This window comes from Pteropus alecto, unplaced genomic scaffold (assembly GCF_000325575.1).
Source record: "Pteropus alecto unplaced genomic scaffold, ASM32557v1 scaffold414, whole genome shotgun sequence".
Classification (NCBI taxonomy): domain Eukaryota; kingdom Metazoa; phylum Chordata; class Mammalia; order Chiroptera; family Pteropodidae; genus Pteropus; species Pteropus alecto.
This window is the reverse complement of record NW_006435781.1, coordinates 457,197-481,292: the sequence shown is the minus strand read 5'-3', so window position 1 is coordinate 481,292 and position 24,096 is coordinate 457,197. Positions and strand designations below refer to the sequence as shown.

The 24,096-nt window shown below is 34.7% G+C and overlaps 1 protein-coding gene across 1 annotated transcript in view; it reads right to left on the bottom strand.

Annotated features, from left to right (window-relative positions):
• Nucleotides 1–24,096, bottom strand: part of DMD (dystrophin) — a 1,580,480-nt gene that overhangs the window by 1,534,945 nt on the left and 21,439 nt on the right. Inside the window, exons 3-5 of the mRNA XM_006911463.3 lie at nt 22,824–22,916; nt 14,917–15,089; nt 8,149–8,267 (exon numbers count right to left, since the gene is read on the bottom strand). Of these exons, the coding sequence (XP_006911525.1) occupies nt 8,149–8,267; nt 14,917–15,077 (280 nt within the window). The 5' untranslated portion in view covers nt 15,078–15,089; nt 22,824–22,916. The remainder of the gene's footprint in view (nt 1–8,148; nt 8,268–14,916; nt 15,090–22,823; nt 22,917–24,096) is intronic.

Below are 24,096 nucleotides of genomic sequence, written 5' to 3'. Positions count from 1 at the left end.
AAAGACAAATATAATCTTAAAAGCAGAAAGAGAAAGCAGTTGGTTACCTATGAGGGACCTCCTATAAAACTGTCAGCTGATTTCTCAACAGAAATTTTGCAGGACAGAAGGGATTGGCAAGAAATATTCAAAGTGATGAAAAGCAACAACCTACAACCAAGATTACTCTACCCAGTAAAGCTATTATTTAGAATCAAAGGACAGATAAAGAGCTTCCCAGACAAGAAGCTAAAGGAGTTCATCACCACCAAAACAGTATTACGAGAAATGTTAAAAAGACTTCTTCTAAACGAAGAAAAAAGATAAAATATATGAATAATAAAATGGCAATAACTACATATCTATCAACAACTATTTTAAACATAAATGGATTAAACACCCCAATCAAAAGACATTGGGTGGCTGAATGGATGAGAAAACAAGACCCACTTCTGGGTATCAATCTGAAGAAACCCAAACCACTACCTGAGTGTCCATCAACGGATGAAGGATAAAGAAGAGGATACATATGTGGAATGGAATATTACTCAGCTATAAAAAGAATGAAATTTTGCCATCAGCAACAACGTGGATGAACCTAGAGGGTATTGTGCTCAGTGGAGTAAGTCAGACAGAGAAAGACAAATGTCATATGATTTCACTTATGTGTAGAATCTAGACAACAGGATAAACAAACAAATAAAAAAACAGAAACAAACTTATAGATATTGAGAGTATTTTGATGGTTCCAGGTGAGAAGGGATTCAGGGGGGTAGGTGAAAAAGAGGGAAGGGATCAAGATGTACAAATTGGTAGTTACAAAACAGTCATGAGAATGTAAATTATAGCTTAAGGAATATAGTAAATAATATGGTAATAACTCTGTATGGTGTCAGATGGGTACTAGATTTACTGGGGTGATCACTTTGTAAGTTATATAAATGTCTCATCACTATGTTGTACACCTAAAACTAATCTAATATTAAATGTCAACTGTAATTGAAAAATAAAATATTACTTTAAAAAAGAAATAGGATAAAGTATGTGAGTTGTCCTAGTTAAATTTTGGTTATATATTACCAAAAGGAACTTCACACATTGTAATTCATATCACTGGTGATAAATTAGAAAACTATTTTTTGGGGAAACTGTGCTTCAATTTGAGGTAAAAGTTTATTTCAGCAACACTGAAAAAATATCTCCCGTGAATGATAGTGCTGAACATTAATTATTTCTGATAAGTAAAAATACTGGGTTATTACTATCTTATTAAATTGTAATAATTCATAACAACCCCAAGAACTTAATAGCTGTAACAGTTTTTCATCTCTCAAGTGGATAGCATATAACCCAGTAACCTCACAAATTTGCCATAGGACAATAAATCTAAGAGTATAGTTTATTTTTAAGTGTAATCACAAGACTATTGTAAAGCTTCTGATCTCTTACAAGGATTAAATCCCATTTTTATGAGAATTAAATTATCCTGTTAAAACAATTATGGTATCAACTAAGACCCCAGTTCATTATTATTTTACTCATATATTATTGTAAGCTTATAATTCATATTCCAGCTAAGTGGCCCATGCACTTTTATATAGAGAAATTAATCAGAAAACATACTGATATCTATTTTCTTAGTACTCAGTTTTAAAATTTTCAGATACTCATTTGCAAGTTCTATGTTATCTCCTATAATTAAAAAAAAAAAAAAAAACGGTTAATTATATTGAGGCAGGGAAATGGATAAAAATGTCCAAACTATAAGCAACATATGTTTTCTATGTTATCTCCTATAATTAAAAAAAAAAAAAAAACGGTTAATTATATTGAGGCAGGGAAATGGATAAAAATGTCCAAACTATAAGCAACATATGCTTACTTTCAAACATTATCACTGAGTGAATTAAAACCTCATAGAAATTTCAAAACTATTTATGCCATTTTATTATTTTCTATCATTATTAAACATTCAAAATGTTTTTACTAAGGCTATACTTTCTGTAATAAATAAAAAACACAGACATCAACTATGGGACACTTTAATTAGTGAAATTTACTAATACCTCATTTATTACTTCATAGCTGAGTTTTATTAAAAACAATAGCAAAGGAACAATATTTTTTTTCTATTTTCCTTAACAGTGTAATAAATTACTAGTGATGATATACCTGGGGACACTATCACAAAATACCTATTATATGTCATTCAGCACTGGAACGTGGTGAATGCATTTCCCAATGTTTAAACAATTTATAGCTGTACTGTCTGTCATTCAATATCATTTACTGTGGCTGTAATGGCCTAGGGTATTGTGTTTCCCTCACTTAAATAAAAAACAATTGTAAAAAACATCCTGGTAAAGTAACTGAAAAGAGATTCCCAATCATCTAGGCAAGAATTATACTCAAATGCTTCTGAACAAATGCATCCACGTGTCATCCACGAGGCACACCTTAAATCACATATTAGATCATATTTCATTATTTAAATTTCAGAATAAGTGAGAAACTACATCATCTAACTTTAGCAATGAATAATATTCATTTTATTTTAGCAAATCAACTTCTAGGAGAGATAAAAAATATAACTTGGCTGTTATCCATAAGGTTAAAATTTTAACAGATTATAAAAAATTAGTAGAAAACACCATTTTATGGTATAAAGAGTAAATTCAGGCCATGTACATATACAGATATCATCTTGAATGTTTTGAAGGTCTCCTTGTTGTCTTAGTGGATGAATTTGAGACATTTACATCCAATTATTTCCATCATCCAAACAACTGAAATGGATCGACAGAATGAAAATCAAGTGGCTTCAATTTATTAGTGATTTGTTCAAATTGCCCTGAAAATGTTCTGTTTTCTATGTTATCTGAACTGAGAATAATATAGAAGACAGGATATCAAAAAGAGACATCAAATTCATTCTCTCTTTCTCTTTCTGTCTGTCTCTCTCTCTCTCTCCCCCCCGCCCCTATGCCTTTGTTAGCTTTTCAGGCTACTAGGAAGCGTGTGTTAACATATTATCTTTATCTTCATTTTTATGTTAATGTAATATTTATATACTATCATTGGTAACCTTTTACCCACATAGAAATTTTTCATTTATTTATTTTGCTATGTATTACTTTCATGTACAAAGTACTGCCTCCTTGTCCCTTAAAGACATTTTTAATATAGTAATAATGATAAATCTGAGGATTTATTAAAATCAAAGTCATCTTTAACTCAAAGGCATTAAAGTATATTAAAGTGTCAGTGCATAGTCAAGGCTAGGTATGCAACATATCTGCCCATAAAAAGGAGAAGTGTAAAAAAAGTAAGGTTCAGGATAAAATCTAAAAATAGTCAAAGAAATTCTAATAAGTACTCTTACTCTAATGATATGCAAGCCAGGGATATATTAACCACATTTCTCTGGACTTCTACATGGCCATCAGTTTGTCTAAAGCCTCATTATGTATCAATGCTAGTCTCGGTTCTAACCAATGCTAATAGAAGAATATATGTAAATTATTTAAAACAGTGTTTCCCAAATTCCTTTGCTAAAAGGTTGTGCTGAATATATATTAAGCAAAGGAAATGACAACACTAAATCTACTCATGTACCTCCATTCCTTTGCGAATACAATAATGCCTTCTCTAATTTGTTCATTTCAACTGTAATCTTCTGAAGTTCAAAATTTAAGAAATATTTTCATTATTATTACATTTAACATTATTACATGACATAATTTGGTTTTAATGATCAAATTTTAATGTTTCTTAAAAAAAGACACCTTGGAAAAAGTGGTCTCCTGCTGATATAACAGGAACATTATTTTGCTATTATCATATCTGTATAAGCAAATGATGATACTTTCTATTTTTCATAGCAGAATAACTAGACTAAGAACAGTTCTTCCAAGAAACTCAAGATTTAGTTTTAGATAACAACTTGTAATATCTCTAAAGACTCTCTGCCAGAGATAACAATATATAAGTCAATAATACGAAAAAGTACAAAGGAATATATATTTTGTACAAGTTACTTTGTTATCAAAAGGGCAATGGCCATTTTTATTTACATATGTATTATTAAAATCATTTTTAATATATGACAAAAGAACATTTTGCACTACAGAGAGTTTGGCTCTAAAGAGTCTTAGTTACAATAATATTTTCTAGTTGAAATGTTATACACATGAGGAAAATCAATTTATTTCAACCTCATTACATTTTCTGAAAACAAAAATATTTTACAGTGGGTTCTAGGAAAAAAAATCAATCTAAATGATACAAAAGGAATATGCATGTCCATAAAAAATTCTGGTTACTTTAAGTTAAAAACATTCCTCTAAATTGGTATGATTTTACTCTTTCCATTTCACTTAACGAAAACTACTTACTAACATTTCTTGTTAGTGTATCAAAATGTGATGATTGGAACGAAGATGGAAGGAAAAAAACACCACTTGCTCAAACAATTGATATCAAACTCAAATAACAGGCCTTAAAAACATTCTTCTCTTTTATAGCAAATTCTATATACTTGTCCTTGAATATTTTTTTTAAAGACTAATAAATTGCACGCATGCAAAGTTTAGTCTGAGACCATTTCAAGAGTAAAACTTTCCAAATGGCAGAGCTAATTCTTGGAAAAGTTGACTCAAATCAAGTGAAGAGTGATGCAGGGATTAGCCAAGCAGAAAATAGCATCTGTGTCACCATCCTTATGAAGTTAAAATGAAATGGATAAAAACCAAACTAATTGATTTGTAAATGTCATTTTGAGGTTATAAATATTTCTCACAAGCCCAAGTGTTCCTCAGATTTAACTCTCATCATTCATTTTTCATACTAAGGTTACCCTGGTTAATACGGAAGAGCATTTCCACATCATATTGCATAGCCTGAGTGAAAATGATGGTACAACAGTACTATATGCAAAAGTCATTTAGAACCAGGATGATTTTTTATTCCCTATTTTTTATTCCTTTAAAAAGAACATCTTCACTATGTCATTCACAAGAAAAAGCTGACAAAGTGTTCTCTTAATGCAGAAAGTACGTGGATTGGCAAACAAACCAATTTGTTTGAAACTCAGGGAAGCAAACAATGTTTATGAAAACTACAATGCATATACTTTGTATGTCTTATAGGGAAATCATGATAGAAAGTGAATCGTCTGATTCACAATAGAATATATTCTGAAGGAGATAAACCTTTTATATCTATGAGCATAAAGATGCATAAATTATTAAATAATTTTACCCTCATAGTATTTATTTTTGTATTTGTTAATGTTTAAGCACACCAGAAATACTTTGTAAAATCGCTTGTAGTAGTGCAACTGCTACTCATTTTAAAAAGGAATTCAACTTAAAAACAAACCGCAGGTCTCAAAATACCAGTTAAGGCCAAATACAGCATAACAAAGTTGATATATACAAGATATGAAAATCTCCAAATTATATTACAATGACTTTTTAATTTATAAATCAACCCAATCAACAAAGCATATGTTTAAAATTCTAAAAAAACATCTTTGGCAGGTATTTCTTAAGCCAAATGTAACTTCAATCCCCTAATAATAAAAATCTCCTCAAACATAAAGCAAAATGTTTCATTAACCTCCCAAGGGGCATATTAGATATGAAATGAAAATGGCTTTGGAGAATAGCTGGCATCGTCATTCATAATCTAAAGAATCAATATTTGGTTAAATAAAAATATGAACTTCCCAAAGGTAATTGCCATACAAGGCATGAAGGAAGTCCATGAATCTCCTCTGTTAGACACACAGAAGAGAGTATCCTAAGTCTTAGATTCTAAAAGGTGCTATTCTGTCTTTTGTGACTAACATCAGTAAATAAAAAGGTTTATGATTTAGTTAATATTTTTTCTTTCAATTACCATTGATATGATTACTTGAAAAATACTGAGCAAGAATTTTCAAGTGCATATTTGAGTACTTCCCTAACATACTGACAGAAATTGATAATCTAAAAATATAAGATTTATGCCGAATCCTCATCTTATTGACAGCCATAAATAAATTTTAATAAAGCATTTTAGGAAACAGAATGCTCTTTTAATTGGAAGCCTTTCCATAAATAGAAAGGGTTTCAGATTGAAGATGAAACCATAACCAGTGGTTTGATCTCTATTAATCAGCTTGTATCTCATATTATATTTGGTTGACTTTTAATTGTCAGTTTCAGATATTATAATGGTATTCTTATAGCCTAGATGATGTGCATTTCAACATACGCTTTCTGTTTTGAACATACAGAATTGTGTATATAAGACTATTTTATCCTATAAAATACATTATTTATATAACTGCCCTTTTCTAATTACAGGCTTATCAATCTACTTACTGATTATGAAGTGGATACTGATCTAGGTAACTGTACTTCAATGATTCAAAGAAAGACTTAGAGATCAAAAGTCATTTACCACTTAATGAGAAAAATACCTATTTTAAGTTACTCTTACTATTTTATGAAAGGATAGGCCACACATAAGAATAACTACAGCATATATTCCAGGTAAGGGGAACTGACTACCATATGTAGATTTAATGATAAACAAAGCATATACTGTAGCTCTTACTCAGGGGTTAGAGTTCATATTTTTATTACATCTGCCCTCTCTACCTAAATGGAATATGAAAAAACAAACCAAAAAACATGTAAATTGGTACTAGAAGTCAATAGTGAGGTAACCCTTCCTGATCCTGCAAAACAAAGAAATGCGATTGATACAATTTCTCCCTTAGAGCTAAACTGGGGCAGGAAGGATGTTAATCATCTACTGAAGCAATGAAAAGAGGTTACGGGAGTCAGTGCTCTGCTATGCTTTATCTAAAGGAGAAGAAACGTTTCTAATGAATTTAATCTGATTCCAACCTCAGAAACACACTTGCACTGTTATAATTTTCCTTGCCAAGTACCTGTGCTTACCAAAAGTGATATATTGGTCAATTAGATATGAGTATTCTGGTTCTTGTGATAAACATCTCATTTTAAATGACTGAATTTCCATTTTGATTGATATTTCTTTATTTTTTTTTCTTTTTTTCTTTTTTTTTTTTTTTTGAGCTTGTTTAAAGGGAACTCTCCCACCCCCACGCCTACCACAGGGATCTGCTCTCAATAAGATGAGGCAATCAGGTTTCAGGACCTATAGCACTGAGGCTCAGATTCTAGTTGGTGAAAAATTCACCAGTGAAAAGCTATCCCCTGAGTTATTTCTGAGTTTTTCCTAATCAGACTGGACCTGTCACCTCAACTCGAGGATCTCCTTATTTGGAATTGATTCAATGTTCCAAAACCCAGTGAATTACACAACCCTACCCAAATATCAGCTTGTATCATATCTCAGATATCAATACCACTGACATTGCCTCTCCAACTTCTGTTTTTAGAGTGGGGTAAAGCCTCAAAAAAGAGAGAACAGAGTCTGCAATTTCAAAGAGGTTGGTGAACAACAACAAAAAAGTGCCTCACAGGTCAGAAGAAAAGCAGAGGTCAGGAATTATTATTCCTGTAATCCATGTGTCTGGAGGGTATGCCTATATAGCACCAGAGATAAGGATGAAATTCACTTAACTATAATATAATAAAAATATAAATACAGAGCTGCCTGTCAACTAAAGAAGTAGAGAATGAATAACCATCCAATGGAAGACTTCCCCCAGAGTGACAAACTATAACAGAAGCAGTGCCAGGAATAGATTTCCTGATTTAAACGGTAAACCATGTTTCTTTTTATGGATTATATGAATAAAATTGGCAAGAGTAGCTAATTAATTATAGCTGATTAGTCTATCAAATCTCTCAGTAGAATAAACAAAACATGAACTTCTTATAATTATTTGGAGTCGATGTACTCTAAATGTAGTATGCCCCATTCATGATGCATATACACTCTAAAGGCATTGATTTCTTTTCCCCCAAAGTTTTACACTTTAGTTTCAGACATTGAGACTTTGAGAATTAAACTCACATAGGACAATTCATAATACATTGCTAGAAGACAGAACATTTTAAATACACCTGAAATATAGAAAAACATATAATGCATAGTTTCTACTTCGTGCTTACTTTGTGGAAATTTGTGTATGATGATAAACATTAAACTATGTTAAAAACAGTGGTAGTCCAGAAATGCACCAACCTTCAGGATCCAGTAGTTTCTCTATGCCTAATTGATATTTGGCAATGTTGAATGCATGTTCTAGTCTTTGTGTGGCTGACTGCTGGCAAACCACACTATTCCAATCGAACAGGTCTGGCCTGAAACACACACACATAACAACAAATATAAATCAATTTAGAACGTTACATAAAATACACTTCAATTCTGATTTTTAATTGACAACCTATGCCCAGAATCTTTAAGAGAGTAGAACGTTATTCTTCGTTACCACTCAATAATGTTTCTCATTTAAATTATGCCCAAGTTTAATTGAAAATCCTAAATAAAACAAACAAAAAAAAGAATTTATTCTACCTTATCCAAGCAAAAATGTGTTAATCTCATTTAATCACATGGATCTGAATACCAGCCATTCGCTAGTAACTTCCAATTTTATAAACCTAGTCCAGACCTCTTTCTTGAATTCCAGATTCTAGATTTGTTGGCTTACTCAAGTGTCCAAAACTGAGCTTCTGATATTCATCCTCGTCACACTCCTTCAAACTCACCTACTTCTCTTGCATTCTCCCTTCCTCAATAACCAATGACAAGTTCAAACTTGCAATTGTTCAGAAGAGAAACCTTGGAGTGAACTTTGATGACTCCTTCACTGCCGTGCAACACATAGCTGGAAATGTATCCAGAATTTAACCACTTCTTACTATCCTGCTGCCATCACCCTAATCCAAAACTACCATTTTATTTTGTATGGATTGCATTAGCCTTCTAACTGCTCCCATACTCCAACCCATGACTTCATCAATCTATTCTTAGCAGAGCTGCCATAGTGATCTGTTAAAATTGTTCATCATAACCTTCTTCTCAAATCTCTGCTATCCGGGGAGTAAAAATCTTTTTTTAACCTTTAAATGTTTTTTCATTACAGTTGGCATTTGATATTATTTTATTTAAGTTTCAAGGGTACAGCATAGTGGTTAGACATTTAATTTACGAAGTGGTCTCCCCGATTATTCTAGTACCCACCTGCACTACACAGTTATTACATATTATTGACTATATTCTGTATGCTATACTTTACATCCCCGTGACTATTTTGTGACTACCAATTTGTACTTCTTAATCCCTTCACCTATTCCACCAAACCTTCCAACTCCCCTCCCATATGGCAACCATCAGTTTGTTTTCTGTATCTATGAGTCTGTAAAATTCACTGATTAAACTGTGACCTACAAGGCCCTACATAATCTGGTGACCCATGAACTCCTTGACTTTATTTCTTGCCCCTCTCCTTGTATTCTTCAAACAGGCTAGATAGTTTCCTGCATTTGCTGTTCCCTCTGCCTGGAATTATCTTCCCCCAAATAACAACATGGCTCACACCTCCAGATCCATTGGGTCTTTACTCAAAAGTCCTCCTCCTATCTAAAATTACATGTTCCCAAATCAAACTTACATATACTCATTTCCTTTCCCTCTCAATTGTTTTATATTTTCCTCATTAGCACTTACTACTATTTAACATTTAAACATTTTAACTAATTTAGTCTATTTATCTGTTTTCTCCAGTAGAATTTAAATTACAGCCTATTTTTTTTTTTTTTTTGCCAGTTTTGTTCACTTTCTAGAAACCCAGCCTAACACATAGTAGGGGCTTGATAAATATTTGTTGACTACACCAGACAACATACTATATGAATATCATCTTACTTAATAATAGAGAAAACACCCAGGAGTATAAAGAGGCAGTTTTTATATTATATTAATTTTAATGAGAAAAAAATGCATACGTCAACATAAGTTAAATAAAGTTAAAATGAGAAAAATGCAGATAATAAGATCAAGGTTTTCTGAAATCTGAAGAGGTCAAGAACGTTTTTTGACTCTAAGGAAGTTTTAAATGGTGGTCTGGGTTTAGATATAAGAAAAGTATTTGAGAATGAATTTTAAGTTGTGTAGATATTGAAGAATCAAAGTTATTAGGGAAGAAAGAAGCAGAATGTGCTTAGTCAGTCAAGACCTCGGAAGCCTGGCTTCACTGGGAAATTTCATTGAGATATGGTTAGGAGGGGGGATTGGGATGGGTTTGCAAAAGGCCTTGGCTGTTAACGAATTGAAATTTATCCCAATAACATTGGAAATCATTAGTTAAGTGGTTCTTCAACTTTTTTGGATTGTAGTTACGTTTGAGAATCTGATGAGCACTATGAAATGTCTCCCCAAACAGATCTCTATTCATATCTTTAAATAGGATTTACATAGAATTTTAGGACATTTGTGTCTGTCCATAAACTCCTGATTAAGAACTCATGCTCTGCAAGGGAAGAAGTTACAAGAATGGGCTTAACTGTTATTTTCCAAAACTATAACTCAATATAAAGGTATGATTTTACTTCTCATTTGACTCTCACTTCCTTTTCTTTACTTGCTCCTAGCCTGATTAATTCACCAGAAATTTGTGCACTTCTTAGGAAATCTAATCTCCCCAATATACTCCGTTACCCAAAACAACTAATAATCTGTTACAACCTAATATGCATCAATTCAGAGATGCTTCTAGTAGTGCAAAGACTATAAGAAATAAAAGTTAAATTCTAGACTATCTGAAGCAACTTGAACTTCTCTATGCAACCTCTGCCCCATCTTCATTTCTTCATTTCCCAGTAATAGGAGTAAAAAAAAAAATCTTCAGGTGGGAGAGTACGGAAAACTAATTTTCTCAACTACAGTACTGTAATCAAAGTTAAATGAGCCTGATGGAAAATAATAGAATTGTTTCTGCATTTTAATCCTTTACTCTTTGAACTTTTCCTCTTTTCCTTGGTCACTAACTAATCATCTGGGTAAGATTACCAAGTCATGTAACCTATTTGAGCTTGAGGGTTTTCATTTAAAAAAGAAAGAAATGTACTAAATGGCCTTTGAGGTCTCTTCTAGCATTTGATGTACTCTAATCAATTGTTTTAAATCATTAAAATTCATCATTAACATTTTAAATAACTATGATTTTCAAATGCACAAAGAATTGTAAAACTAACTGTAGAGGAAAGCCACACACCTTCCCATGCTAACCTAGACTGTAACTCATAAATAAGAATGTGTAATGAAGGATCACCAGTCTTTTGAGGAAACTAGCATATTGAATGAGACAACATGGCTGATAGATAAGCAGAGTCCTCTATAAATTCAAATCCTGGCTCCACGACATACCAGCCAAATGGTCTTAGGTAAATCATATAACCTCTCTGTGCTACAGTTTTCTAATTTGTGAAATGGGGCTAATCATTGGATCTATGTCATGAGAAATGGATGGGCTATTTTATTTAGAACAGCACCTACAAAATAATAATTGCTTAAAAACATTCATTTCTATCACTTTGTTCTACGGTCAATTATATTTATAAAATAACAGCAATGCATTTTCAATTTATAAACTCAAGCCAAGAACGCCTACACTTACAAAACAGGTATATATGTTACAAACATTGTTGATACAAGAATGATAATATAATAACAAAATGGAAGGTAGAGAGGAGAAAAGAGGAGAAAGTAAGTATAAGTGTGATAACTTCCTCCTTCTTCATATCTGGTAGTCAACAGATCTTGTCTAGACTTGATAAAAATGTTGCACTGCTATCATTTTAAGTAACACAGGCAACAATTATAAGAAAAAAGGATTATAATATAGTAATCTAATTAGGAAAAAATGGGGATGAGAATTCAGGACCCCAAAAAGAAAGATCCATTTGATGTGAACTCCGAGAAGGAATCTATCTGCTGAGATGGATTCCCCATGGTCAACCTAGGGCCCAAATTTTATAAATAATTAGATCCTAGTGGCCATTTGCTGACAGTGGCTCCTCATGTACTCTGTATACTGGGAAGAACCTCAGATTGAACTCTCAGCTTCTCACACTCTGTTCCACTTGTTTCTGCCCTCTGAGTCAACCATGGCCAGGAGATCTTGGTTTTGTCTGCCTACCAAGAGACATAGACCTGGCCCGTACAATCAGACCTACATAATGTGGATACCTCATTTACATAAAACGGACCTAATTGAGAACCTGGATAAGAGCTTTAGCCATAAAAGACAGCCTCCCCTTTGTTTTGGTGGAACATAATTTAGGTTGCTACCTGAATCTGTGTTTCCCGGGCTGCAGCTCCTTTTTCTCAAATAAATGCATTTTAGTCTATATTACAGTCTAAAATTACTATTGATTTACAGTTTCATATTAAGGAGTAAATCCATATACTGTCAACAAACTAATCAGGAAATAAAAGTGTATAATCATGAAGACCATCGGAAAGGATAAAAGAAGTTGTGGACTTAGTGACTACTTCTAGGAATTAGAATGTGATGGGATGGGTTTGCAGTCATGAAGACATATTTTTTTTTTCCCCTTTACTACCTCCCCATTGTCTGACATTTTAAAAACCATGTGGTATGTTACTTCTATGGTAATAAATTAAAACAATCAATTAGGAAGAAAATTTAATAGAAACTTTATACTTATTGCAACTTATCTGCATAATTATAATTTGGTTCTACCCACAGAAGTAGAATCTGGCTTCCTTTTAACTGCACGTTAGTGTACTTTGTGTTTTAATATAATACTATTAATTTCCTACATATTAAGATAAAATTGAGCCTTAAATAGATATAAAATCACTGACATCCTAACCTTTGGCAAAACTCTTTGTCAATCCCTAATGCTCTAATATGAAATGCATGCCTTTGTTCTTCTATATAGCTTAGTCACTCAATTCTTGAAATGAGGACATCTCATTACATTTTCAAATGCATTAATGGCAATCACCTTGGAAAAAAAAATCAACCCTTTTTTCTTTAGATAAACAATATGAACATCTGTCAAAGACCAAAAGAAGAGGGAGATGATTCATGAAAGAACATTATCAACTGTTGAGAAACCTTTTGAAAAGTAACGTTATACATAAAAAGGTAGTTATGGATGATTCATTCAAAATGACAGGAGAGAATATATAAATGAAGATATTTTGTGAAAGAAAGAGTAGGTCAGGTACAAATGCAGCAGGGCAATCCGGATATGTTTACTGTATTACTTACAAATATATTCAGAAATCATGTAATAGAACATGAACAAATGTGTGTTAACATGCTTACAGGATTGAATTCTTCCACTTGAAAAGAAAATGATAAAGAGCCAACAAGGCATAATCTTATCCTCACTATCTCGTTCACGTGCAAATGTGTACAAGATCAGCATGTTCAGGCCCCTAGTGGGAGCATGTGGCTGCATAAGTGAGTACTGACTTATAATGCAGAATAAACATCTATATCCCTTCTCATCGGGCTGTATTGAAGCTGTGGAGTATTTTTCTTCGTGTCATACTTATGAAAAACAAGGTATGACCATTACTTAATATGCTCACTGAGTAAGAGGCTGCCTCCTTTAAAAATCAGATTGTGAGTCAGTCACCTGGAAACTCGGTCTGGATGGGGTTAATAAAACCCAGCTAGAGCAAGGTGCCTAATAAAGGCACTTATTTAGAGAGTGCTTGCTCTTGGGTTGAGCTTTACCATGAAGAAAATTTATAATCTGGACTTTTCTAAAAGCAAGATTGGCATAGGAAAATGGTAGACTCGTCAAGAAAAGAGAGATCAGAGTGAGAAAAGATAAACTACACTAAAAATCAGGGAAGATGCAGTCCAATGGCATTTCAAACAAAGTTAATAAAGTAATGTATTTGACCCTAGGGATTGGGCTGGGTAAAAGAGATGGATAATAGGAAAACTAAAGTAGATATCTCTTACAGTAAATGTTGTGCATATTATATATTTATATATTATATAGAATACATACAAATGCATTATGTACATGTATTTACCATGTTATTTTGCTTTTTCTTGAACTGTTATTAATTCATTTACTGAACTTCTTTATATATGAAAATACTAACAAGTATTTTGTTATCTTAGAAAATATATTATTGTATGGAATAGAGTTAAGGACATTTGGTTTACTACATTACACTGAATTCTCTTTATGAAAATCCACAGATGAACTCTCATGCTTTATAGCAATTGCTTTGCTGTTCCAGAGCAATTGTTTCTTTTGATATTCTGAGCACTGAATCATAGATTTAATTGTGGTCTGCTCTTTGCCTTGGTTGCTAAGATGCTCAGAGCCTCTTTTAAGCCTGAAATAAAAAATATACAGGGCTTTATAGTGTTTGCTATCCAAGTGTGTATTGGACAAAAGAAATGTTTCTTTTTCTCATTATTAATCTGCTGATGGTAATTAATTTGACTGCAGCCACTCATGAGATTTGGAACCATTTTTAGCTCTGCAGTCTGAACTCATACTAACACATTCGTATAGAAAGACCAACTGCATTCTTAGCAAAGTTAGAATATAACCTTAATTGTCTTACAGAATCCCAATTTAAAATATGTTGATCCCTTCCCCCACCATAACCACATTCATGCTCCAGTAATTTCAACATTTCAACAGCTAAATGATATAGCATATAAAAATAGAATAAAGGCCTTTTGAGCCACACTTCTCTTGCTCAGGCCCGCTTCCACGTCTGGAAGTATACTTTCGCTTCTAATAAAGCTTTTCTTTTCTGCTGTAAAAAAATAATAAAATAAATATTCTTATTCAGTGCATGGTTAGATCAATATGGTCAACAAGCATCACATGTTGCATAGTGAGAAATGATCTGGAACGACATTGGAGAAAAAAAATGTCAGTTTCTAAACTAGTACTTATAAAAACTCATTCAACGGCTCTGCAGTCTCCTTACCTGTGACTGTGGATGAGCGCATTCAAAGCCAGGCCATCAGCCCAGCTGGTGGTGAAGTTAATGACATTAACCTGTGGATAATTACGAGTTGATTGTCGGACCCAGCTCAGGAGAATCTTTTCACTGTTGGTTTGTTGCAATCCAGCCATGATATTTTTCATTACATTTTTGACCTATTGGTAGAAAGAAATTTTCATAAGAAAATGCATTCCCAGAACAAGAAGTACACAAACTGGGGTGGCTCCATAGTGTAGTGGTTAGCACATCTGCTTTACACACAGAAGGTCCTGGGTTCACGCCCCAGGTAAAGCCAAGGACCCCCAGGGTGCGCCAGGCCCCCAGAGTGCACCGGGGGTGCCAGGCCCCAGGTGTGCTGTGAGCGCATGGGAGGAGACACGCCCCCTTCAGAGATCCATTTCTTAAGGGGAGACGGCAACATCCATAGGTCAGGGGTGGAAGTGGGGTGAGGTGGGGTGGGGTGGAATTAAAGAGGGAAAAAAAAAAGAAATACATAAGTTTATATTTGGGTGTCCTAATCTTCAGTAATAAATAATGGGGACTTTAGAGTCAATTAGTAATGAAAAATAATAGATTCTCATGGGACTGAGTCCATGCTAATTAGTTAAGTCTTCTGATTGGTTGGTGTCTGTTATATATCATTGATCATGTTTAATATCACTTCTGGATTCTGCCATGTTCAACTATAAATTTTGTGTTTTTAGAATTGCTCATCTTCTAATTTTCAATGGATATGCTAGAGAAAAGCGTGTAGAAAACATTAGACTTGTTCACCAAGGACTTAAGTAAACCCTTTAACTTCTGTACCAAAAACAAGCACAACGGGACAACATAGAGCCTGCAGGGGAGGAGGGAAGAGGGCAAGTAAGACAGAAATCACCATAGGGTCAACCTGCCACGCCTTAGTGGTTTTTCATCTGCACCTGGTTCCTCATTTCATTCCAGGTGCTTCATCGAGAATGATTCTTCTAAGATTTTTTTGTTCAGGGTGCACTAGTTCCCTCTTCATGCTCGAGGCAGGGAGAAAACTGGCCTTTGCCCTATCATCTAGGAAGGGGTGGGTCTTGGTGCCCTTAACTGGCACCTCACACCCTTAGAGACCATGTTTTTTGGAGACATGACTAATCTGTGTCCAAGACTATTTCATAGAAAAACTGTAAACCAGGCCCAAAATATCAAACAATAAAATAACAGTGACAGTGTCCAGGTTAGCTGGGCAGGGCCAGCCAAATTCTCCTTTTCCCTGGGATCCCCTCAGCAAGTGAGAAGTCCTCCTGCTCAGAACAGTGGCTTTCAACACACCAGAGCAGGTCTCTTGACCACCTCCGGAGAGGTGAGATGTGCCTTCTGTGTTCATCTAAGGATCTATGCTGTGTATGTATATTCAATGGGATTTTGTTGACTTTATATTTTTTTAAGACAAAAGCATCTTCTTAAATGACATTTCCTGTAGCCAGAAAGGCCTTGCAAACAAGTCAGAGTTCTGCATCTATTCTTTGAGCATTTTGTAACCTTTGTTCTACTTTTGCATGTGAATCTCTTACACTGCTGAGTCGGATTAAACCAGACTGATGACCGCAAAAAAACAAAACACAAAAAAAGCCACAAACAAAAACCAAAGTGACACATCCATAGCTTTTAGGGATAAATATTTCTTTCATTTCTTTTGTTCATTTTTTCTTCTTTATTTTAAATAGGCAAATTCATTTCTATCTTCTTTTGTCTCCATTTTGGTCAGTAAACATAATGTGCATTATTTTAAGTTATAGTATAAACCTAGGGGTTTTATCTTACTATAATTTGTCCTTTGATTTTTATAACAACCTTTATGCATAGTTAAAAAAGGGGGATTACAAATGGTTAAGGTGCCGAATTAACACAATTCATTCATAGCAAAGGCAAAATTTAAACCTAGGCTTTTAAGTCCTGTGGGATGGACATGGGGAGAAGGGGGAAATAGTGCAGAACATTCCGGATGCCCTAATGTGCAGAGTGGTTAGATAGTGCTAGGCCAAGGAGTGACATTTTGTGTGCTGGGCTCAGGAACATCACCTTGAGACTGTGAGGAGAGCAATTCCAGCTGCTGCTTCTTGAGGTCACCCCTCCCTCCCAACCCACAAAGTCACCTGTCTGTAAGGTGTAGGAATGAGGGTCAGCGTGGCTCCATATGGCCAGTCAGAATTCTTTCCTTCTACCTTGTCTGCTATGGTGTCGCCTGCGGAGACCCCTCATTGGAGGAATTTGGCCTTATTCTTCAAAGTCAGGTAGAAGTCAGTTGCAAACATGATGGCAGCAAAGAAATCCAATACTCCTGTTGCTTTAGAAGCTCCGTCTGAGGATGTGGCAATCGCGGTGGTGGAGATGGCGAAGCAGATGAGGGCTGCCATGACACAAGGCAAGACGTTCCTCATGGCCCAGCACAAGCTCTGGCATGTGTCTTTCAGATGCATGGCATCAATAAAGAGGAAGTAGAAGGCCAGCAGAAACTCCGGCCTGGTCCGGGGAGGATGGTAGCTGGCAAGGACATCAGGTAGGTGATGAAGAAGATGAGTGAGACATCCAACGTCGCCAGCAGAAGGTGGCCTCTGAGCAAGTGGAGGAAGGCCTGTGCCTGCTTGAGGACACACAGCCAGGGGATGCACAGTCCTGGACAGCCAGCCAGATGGGATGAGTCAGTTGGCTCCGGGTCATGGTCAGAGTCTGGGGGCCCGTGGCTGTGGCAGCAGGGCCCCAGGCTGTGTCATGCCCACCCTCCACCTTGGGAGGGAAGCAGAAACCCAGACTGTACTGAAGGAGAAAAAAGCCAGACTCTTGGTTGTATTTTTTATTATTTTTCTTCTCTCCTAGGCTTAGTACATGTGCAAATGCCATTCAGCAGGTTGTTGTATTTCAAAGTTTCATTCTTCTTACCAATCTGATGCCAAAATCCATTCTAAATATTTTTTCTAGTTTTCGAGAATGCAGTGACAGCTCATTATAGAACAAACTGTCTACATATTCTATTACAGGAATAATTACTAGGCTACTTCTTTAATATAAGTCAAGCTCCTTATTATATATATACTTGAAGGAAGTATATAAGTAATTATGATTAGGTTTTACCACCAAGGGTTTTTTTGTTGTTGTTGTTAGTATAAGGTCTATACACCACCCCCCATTCGATCAGATGATGAATATTTATTGTGTTCTTAATATGACATTTTACTATTTTTATCTATGCAGAAGTTAACAAATGCCTCTGGGGAAAACACATATTTTAACATCTCCAATGTTAGTCATCTTTTCATAAGAGATTCAATGCAAATTTTAGAGTAGCCTATTAAATCTAACTTTAAAATATATTTGAAAAGGATTTAAGACGATGTTTAGTAAACGTGATAATGATTTAAAGATACGAAATCTTTGCATATGTTTGTCACTCTCCCTTGACAGCTAAATCTATTAGTTAGGGGAGGATTATCCAGTTTTCTTAATTCCTTCCTGACCTGCTTATTTAGCTAGTCACTCACTGAAAAAATAGGTCAAATAGTTATATAACATATATAATTTTTCTCATCATTTTCTAAAACTATAAAGTACACACCGTTGCCAGATGTGTACTTTGTGTCTCATGCTGAACCAGGGTTAGAATCAGCAGATACTGGCTCAGTGGTAGTGATATATTTGCACTGATCAGGCAACCCTCCTGTGATGAATGGGATTCATTTGTGAAATGCTTGGCCAGAGTGCCCTCTATGCGCATAATGTAAAAGGGCAACCCAGTATTCGATCTAAAACTCCTTTAGCATCATTATGTCACTAATTCAGCTATCAACCTCAGCCTCATTGGTATTGCTTCTACTTGAGTGCAAATGTTGCTAAGAAAAAAAAAAAGGCAATAAGAGATAGTCATTTCTTCTTTTCCTACATAAAAGACTGTTACCAAGAAATCTTTATTAAGGATCAATCTTTAGTCAGATTGAGCTGGTCTAAGGTGAGTTTTTAAGCAGAAAAATTTTCCCCACTCAAGGCTTACTGTCCTTAAGAGAGAAGAAATCAATTTAAACAAATGTGTCTGTACATACAGCTATACATCTGTTATTAAAAGGAAAAAAACAAAAAACAAATGTCTTTGAGCAGTAATTTCAAAAAGTGACTAGAGGTTAACCAGACAAAGAAGGTCTGATGTTGTACAAATAATAAATAATATCAACAATCCAGTGTGAAGCAGCCCTGAAATTGAGAATTTTCCTTTGAGTTAGCCAGCAAAGTTGGGGACCTGACCTCTGATAGCACATCACTCTTAACAGAATATGTTTTTATCTCCAGCTGGTTATCAGAACCAAGCTGGCCACCCTAAAAAGGATATTCTGCACTTAAAAAAGAAAGAAGAAAATGATGCTAAAACACGTTGTCTGCTTCACAATTTTGTCAAAGCTACTTACTCCTCAATATAGACACTATTTCTTGGGCTAACAATTTTAAATGGAAATTGGGAAAACAATGACAGAGGAGATAGGGTTGGCATTTCTGAGTTTTTACAAGTTCAAAGAGAAGTCCTCCACAGCAGTATTAATAACATAGTAAGTATGTGGCACTGGAACAAAAGATTCACATCTTTCCATCTTTTAATGTCATTCATAATCTGATAGATCTGGAAAGTACATTAGGTTGGCCAGAGTGTCCTTTAATCTTTGCTGAGATTCAAGGGCTTCTTTGACTATCTAGTAGGAAGACAAATATGTACTCTTGGCAAAAATATCTTTTGGGATTCTTTGGGTTATGATGAGAAGTATTGAGCGGGAGAAATTTTTTTTTTTTGAAGTGTGCTTAGTAGTTTTAGCAGAACAGGGCAGTGTGTTAGAAGAGATAAGATAAGGAGGCAGAGGCTGGGAAGAGTCTGGGTCCTTGCAATCACAAAGATATAGTGATTCAAGGACATAGATGGAAAACAACAGAGGTCTCAGACAAGGAAAAGCTGCAAAAGCATTCCTTCTGGTATTCCTGGTTACAAAAGCTCCCTCTGAGTGCTAACAATAAAAAAGGAGCAGGCTCACAAGCAGATGAAGAAAATATCAAACAGGGTAGTTTTAAAACTCTATCTTGCATGAGTTGAGATGGAGTTGGAAAGGGTTTTGAGAAGATAAGAAAGGGTGAGATCATATGAGAAACAGTGTTATGTGGTTAGTCAGACATGAGAGACAGGGGGACAAAGGAATGGAAGCCCAGCCCAGAGACAGCCCAGAGACTACCAGAAGAATACCTCATTTGTAGTTAAAGGATTACTCCTGCATCCTGAGAGACAAAGGACTGGAGGGCCATAAATCTATATTTGGTTTAATCTGAAGGTACTACCCTAACCTGCCCATAACCTCAGCTTCATTATACCATTATTATAGCATCATTCCTATGCCAGGAAGTTCATGAATCTAATTATAACAGACTGAATTCTGGGTAAGCACATGCACAGTAGGCAGAGAATTATATAGCAGCCAAGTATCAATTAAAATGACCTCACGGGCCGATCACTTAGGAACGCCTTTGTAATCACCTATTTCGGTTCTAATATTATACAGACCTCCCCCTTCCACGGGGTTACAGCCTTCTTTCTTTGCTTTAACCTGCTCCTCACAGGAAGCGTATTTTCGTTTCCAAGTGGTTATAGCTAGTTTTAGGCATGACCTGTTTCTACTTCAAAACGTGCCTCTAATAAATATTACCTTTCATAACTCTCACTGTATTGGAATCGTCTTTATGACAGCGAAAAGAATAGAATTTCCAGTGTTACTAGGGCAGCGCCGGAGTTCAGATTGCCCCCATGGTAACAACAGTTTTGGTGATAAATACAATTAAAATCACTTTTTGGGGCTATGGGCAGGGCTAAGTTCTCCTGCTGGCTTTGTCACAACCAAAATCTGTGCAACTCAAAGTGTTTTCTGCAAGCTGGCATCTCTCCATGAACCATTTTTTACCAGGTCATAAGATAAATAAAACAATTGATAGTCCATTAGAAACTTCTGTAGCAATTTTACAAAGTCTATTTATGTCTGTTGAATTTCACGATAAAAAAAAAGAGGCTTGGCTTTTATGTGTCTTATTTCACTTTTATAATGCTTCAGTTTTATTGTAATTTACATACAATGGAAAAGGGAGGAAACTTCTTTTTTCAAGATAGTTTGAGAAGTACTGAGCAACTGAAGTAAACCAGTTGGGTAAGTTTCCTGCGTTGCCTTGCTGGTTTTATTTGATGCTATTACTGTATGAAAAGGGCCAGAATTGGGAATCTTGGGCTCATTTGAGGTTTTTATGAGCTAGTCTCTATTGTCAGCCACTATGGTTGTTCTCTATTTCCATGTTGCTGTGAAATAGGATGGAGCCTGTTCAGAGTGCTTAGAATAAAAAGATATGGGGACGGAGACCAATTGAGAGAACAATATGGCTGCAGCATTGAGTATGTATACCTCTGGTCTATATGCTGTCTGACTCTGAGCAGGACCAACCTACAATTCAAGTTAAAAGTCAACCCTACTAAATGAAGTAGTGGTATCTGCTACAATAGGGATGAACCTCAAAGATTATGCTCAATGAAGGAAGGCAGATATAAAATAAGACATATTATATGATTCCATTGACATGAAATATCCAAAAAAGCAGACATATAGAAACAGAAAATAGATTAATGGTTGCCTAGGGTGGAGGGGAGGGAGTGAGGGGTGACTACAAATGAACATGAGATTTATTTTTAGAGTGGTGAAAATGTGCTAAAATTAGATTGTTGTGACAGCTGTACGACTCTAAATATCCATATGAATTGGGGGTGGGGGAAAACGATTCCATCCTCAAAACAGTTTGAGAAGCATTGGGCAACAGAACTAAATCAGTCTGATATCCTTTGAATTTTACACTTAGAACAGGCAAATTTATGATATATAAATTACATCTCAAAAAAAGCTGCTTTATAAAAAAGTGATCTTTGCTAGTAAAAAGAACAGACATCTCAATTATCCTCCAAATTCTTAAAATATGAGTGAAAAACTCTAAGCAATCAAAGTTATTCATATGATTCACCTCTAATGAAAATGGTGCATTGTACTGAGTGCTTTATGAGTATTATCTCATTTAATCCTGACAAGAAATGTACAAGTTAATTATTACTTTTTCTATTTTGACAGTGAGGGAATTATGGTCCAGACAGGGATGGCATTATATCAAATATTACTAAGATGGTAAATGGAGGAGTTAAAATTTGAGTTCATGTTAGTCTGACTGAAAAAAAAAAAAAGTATACTCTTTCCACTAAACCAAATGACCTTTGATCTATTTTGCAGAGATCTAATATATGTAGGCATTCAGAAGACCCTATGCTAGGATGGTTCAGAAAAAAAAAATGTGATTTCCAAATCAGATAATGAAGTCGGTTTATATGTATAACATATATCTCATACAGATAGTCATATCCCACTAATTTTTATTAGCATTAATGTTAATTGAGAATATACAAGATTCACAAAGTCTGCTTCATCTGGTAGTGATTAACAGGAAAAATACCTTTCTTTTTACAAAACTATGTAGATTCACTTTTAGGTAAGTTATAGAAGATGCATATTTGTGAAAAATATTTTTATTAACCTGTTGATGAAACTTGTCTTTTTTGCTTTATCTCTACTCAGTAAAATAAAATTGTGAAAAATATTCCTGCAAATGCACTGGAACCTTTTTTATAATATGCTGATCCTTCACATCTCAAATGACCTTAGTTGAGCCAATTTAAAAAGAAGCATTATGGAGATGGGCTTTATATTGTTAGGGATGGAGATATATATACGTTTGTTTTGCAGGTCAAGAGTAAAAATGAAAGAAAGAATTAGCAACATGTTACCCAAAAATGACACATTCATCAGGATTCTTACCTGCCAGTGGAGGATTATGTTCCAAATCAAACCAAGAGTCAATTTGTGATTTCCATCTACTATGTCAGTGCTTCCGATATTCACTAAATCAACCTGTTGAAGATAAAGGGAACACATTTGAAGGAAGGAGACAAAATGTCTATTTGGAAAGAAAACAAAATGTGAAAGTAATTGTTTTTAGCTATTTTCAGAGCCTAAGCAGCATCACCTCTTTTTCTAAAATAATCTAAAACTGAAACAAAATGCATTTGTAAATGCACTTTCTGTCACAAACAAGTGCCCTCAAACAAATTTACAAAGAGATAAGACATGAATATACTTTTAATTGTAAATAGATTATTAAAGATTAAAGAGGCCAATCAGTATCTCAAATAATATGTATAACAATGATAACTCATAAGGAATGCCTAAAATTAAGATATGCTTCCTAATATAAAACTGAACCCCCCCCCAAAAAAAATTTCATCAGTCTTTCTATCTAACTCAGAGGAATGCTATTATAATTAGGGGTGATTATATTTGACTAAAATGCCCTTGCTTTAGAAGAACATATTAGAAATCTAATAAACAATGGAGCTAATTGCCAGCTCTCTTTTATCTATTCAGGACTGGGTTTGGGAATCAAAATCTGTCCGAGCTTCAATTTTCAAGTCAAATCCCATCTCCTGTCCACACTAACATTTTTAGGTGAAATCAGGTTAAACACAAACATCAAGCAAACAAGCACGTGAAAAGATGGTCAACATTATTAGCCATTATGGAAATGCAAATTATAACCACAATGAGGTAGCACTACACACTTATTATAATGGCTAAAATCAAAGAAATGGTGAGAACATCAAATGCTGATGACTATATGGAGAAAATAGATTACTAATAAATTTCTGGCAGAAATATAAATAGTACAGATACTATTTTGACAGTTTCTTACAAAGCTGAACATGTGCTTATCATATAATCCAGCAACTGGGCTCTTGGGCATTTATTCCAAAGCCAATAAATCTGGTATTTACACAATATTCTATATGTAAGTGTTCATACCAGCTTTATGTGTAATAGCCAAGAACTAGGAATAATCCACATGCCCTTCAAGGGTGAATGGTTAAACAAACTGTGGTATATCCATACCATGGGATATCACTTCACAATAAAGGGCACGAACTATTCATACACTCAGCAGCTTGGGTGAATCTCATGGAAATTATGCTGACTGAAAAAACAAAGCCAATCTCAAAGGGTTACATACAGTATGATTATATATATACATATATAT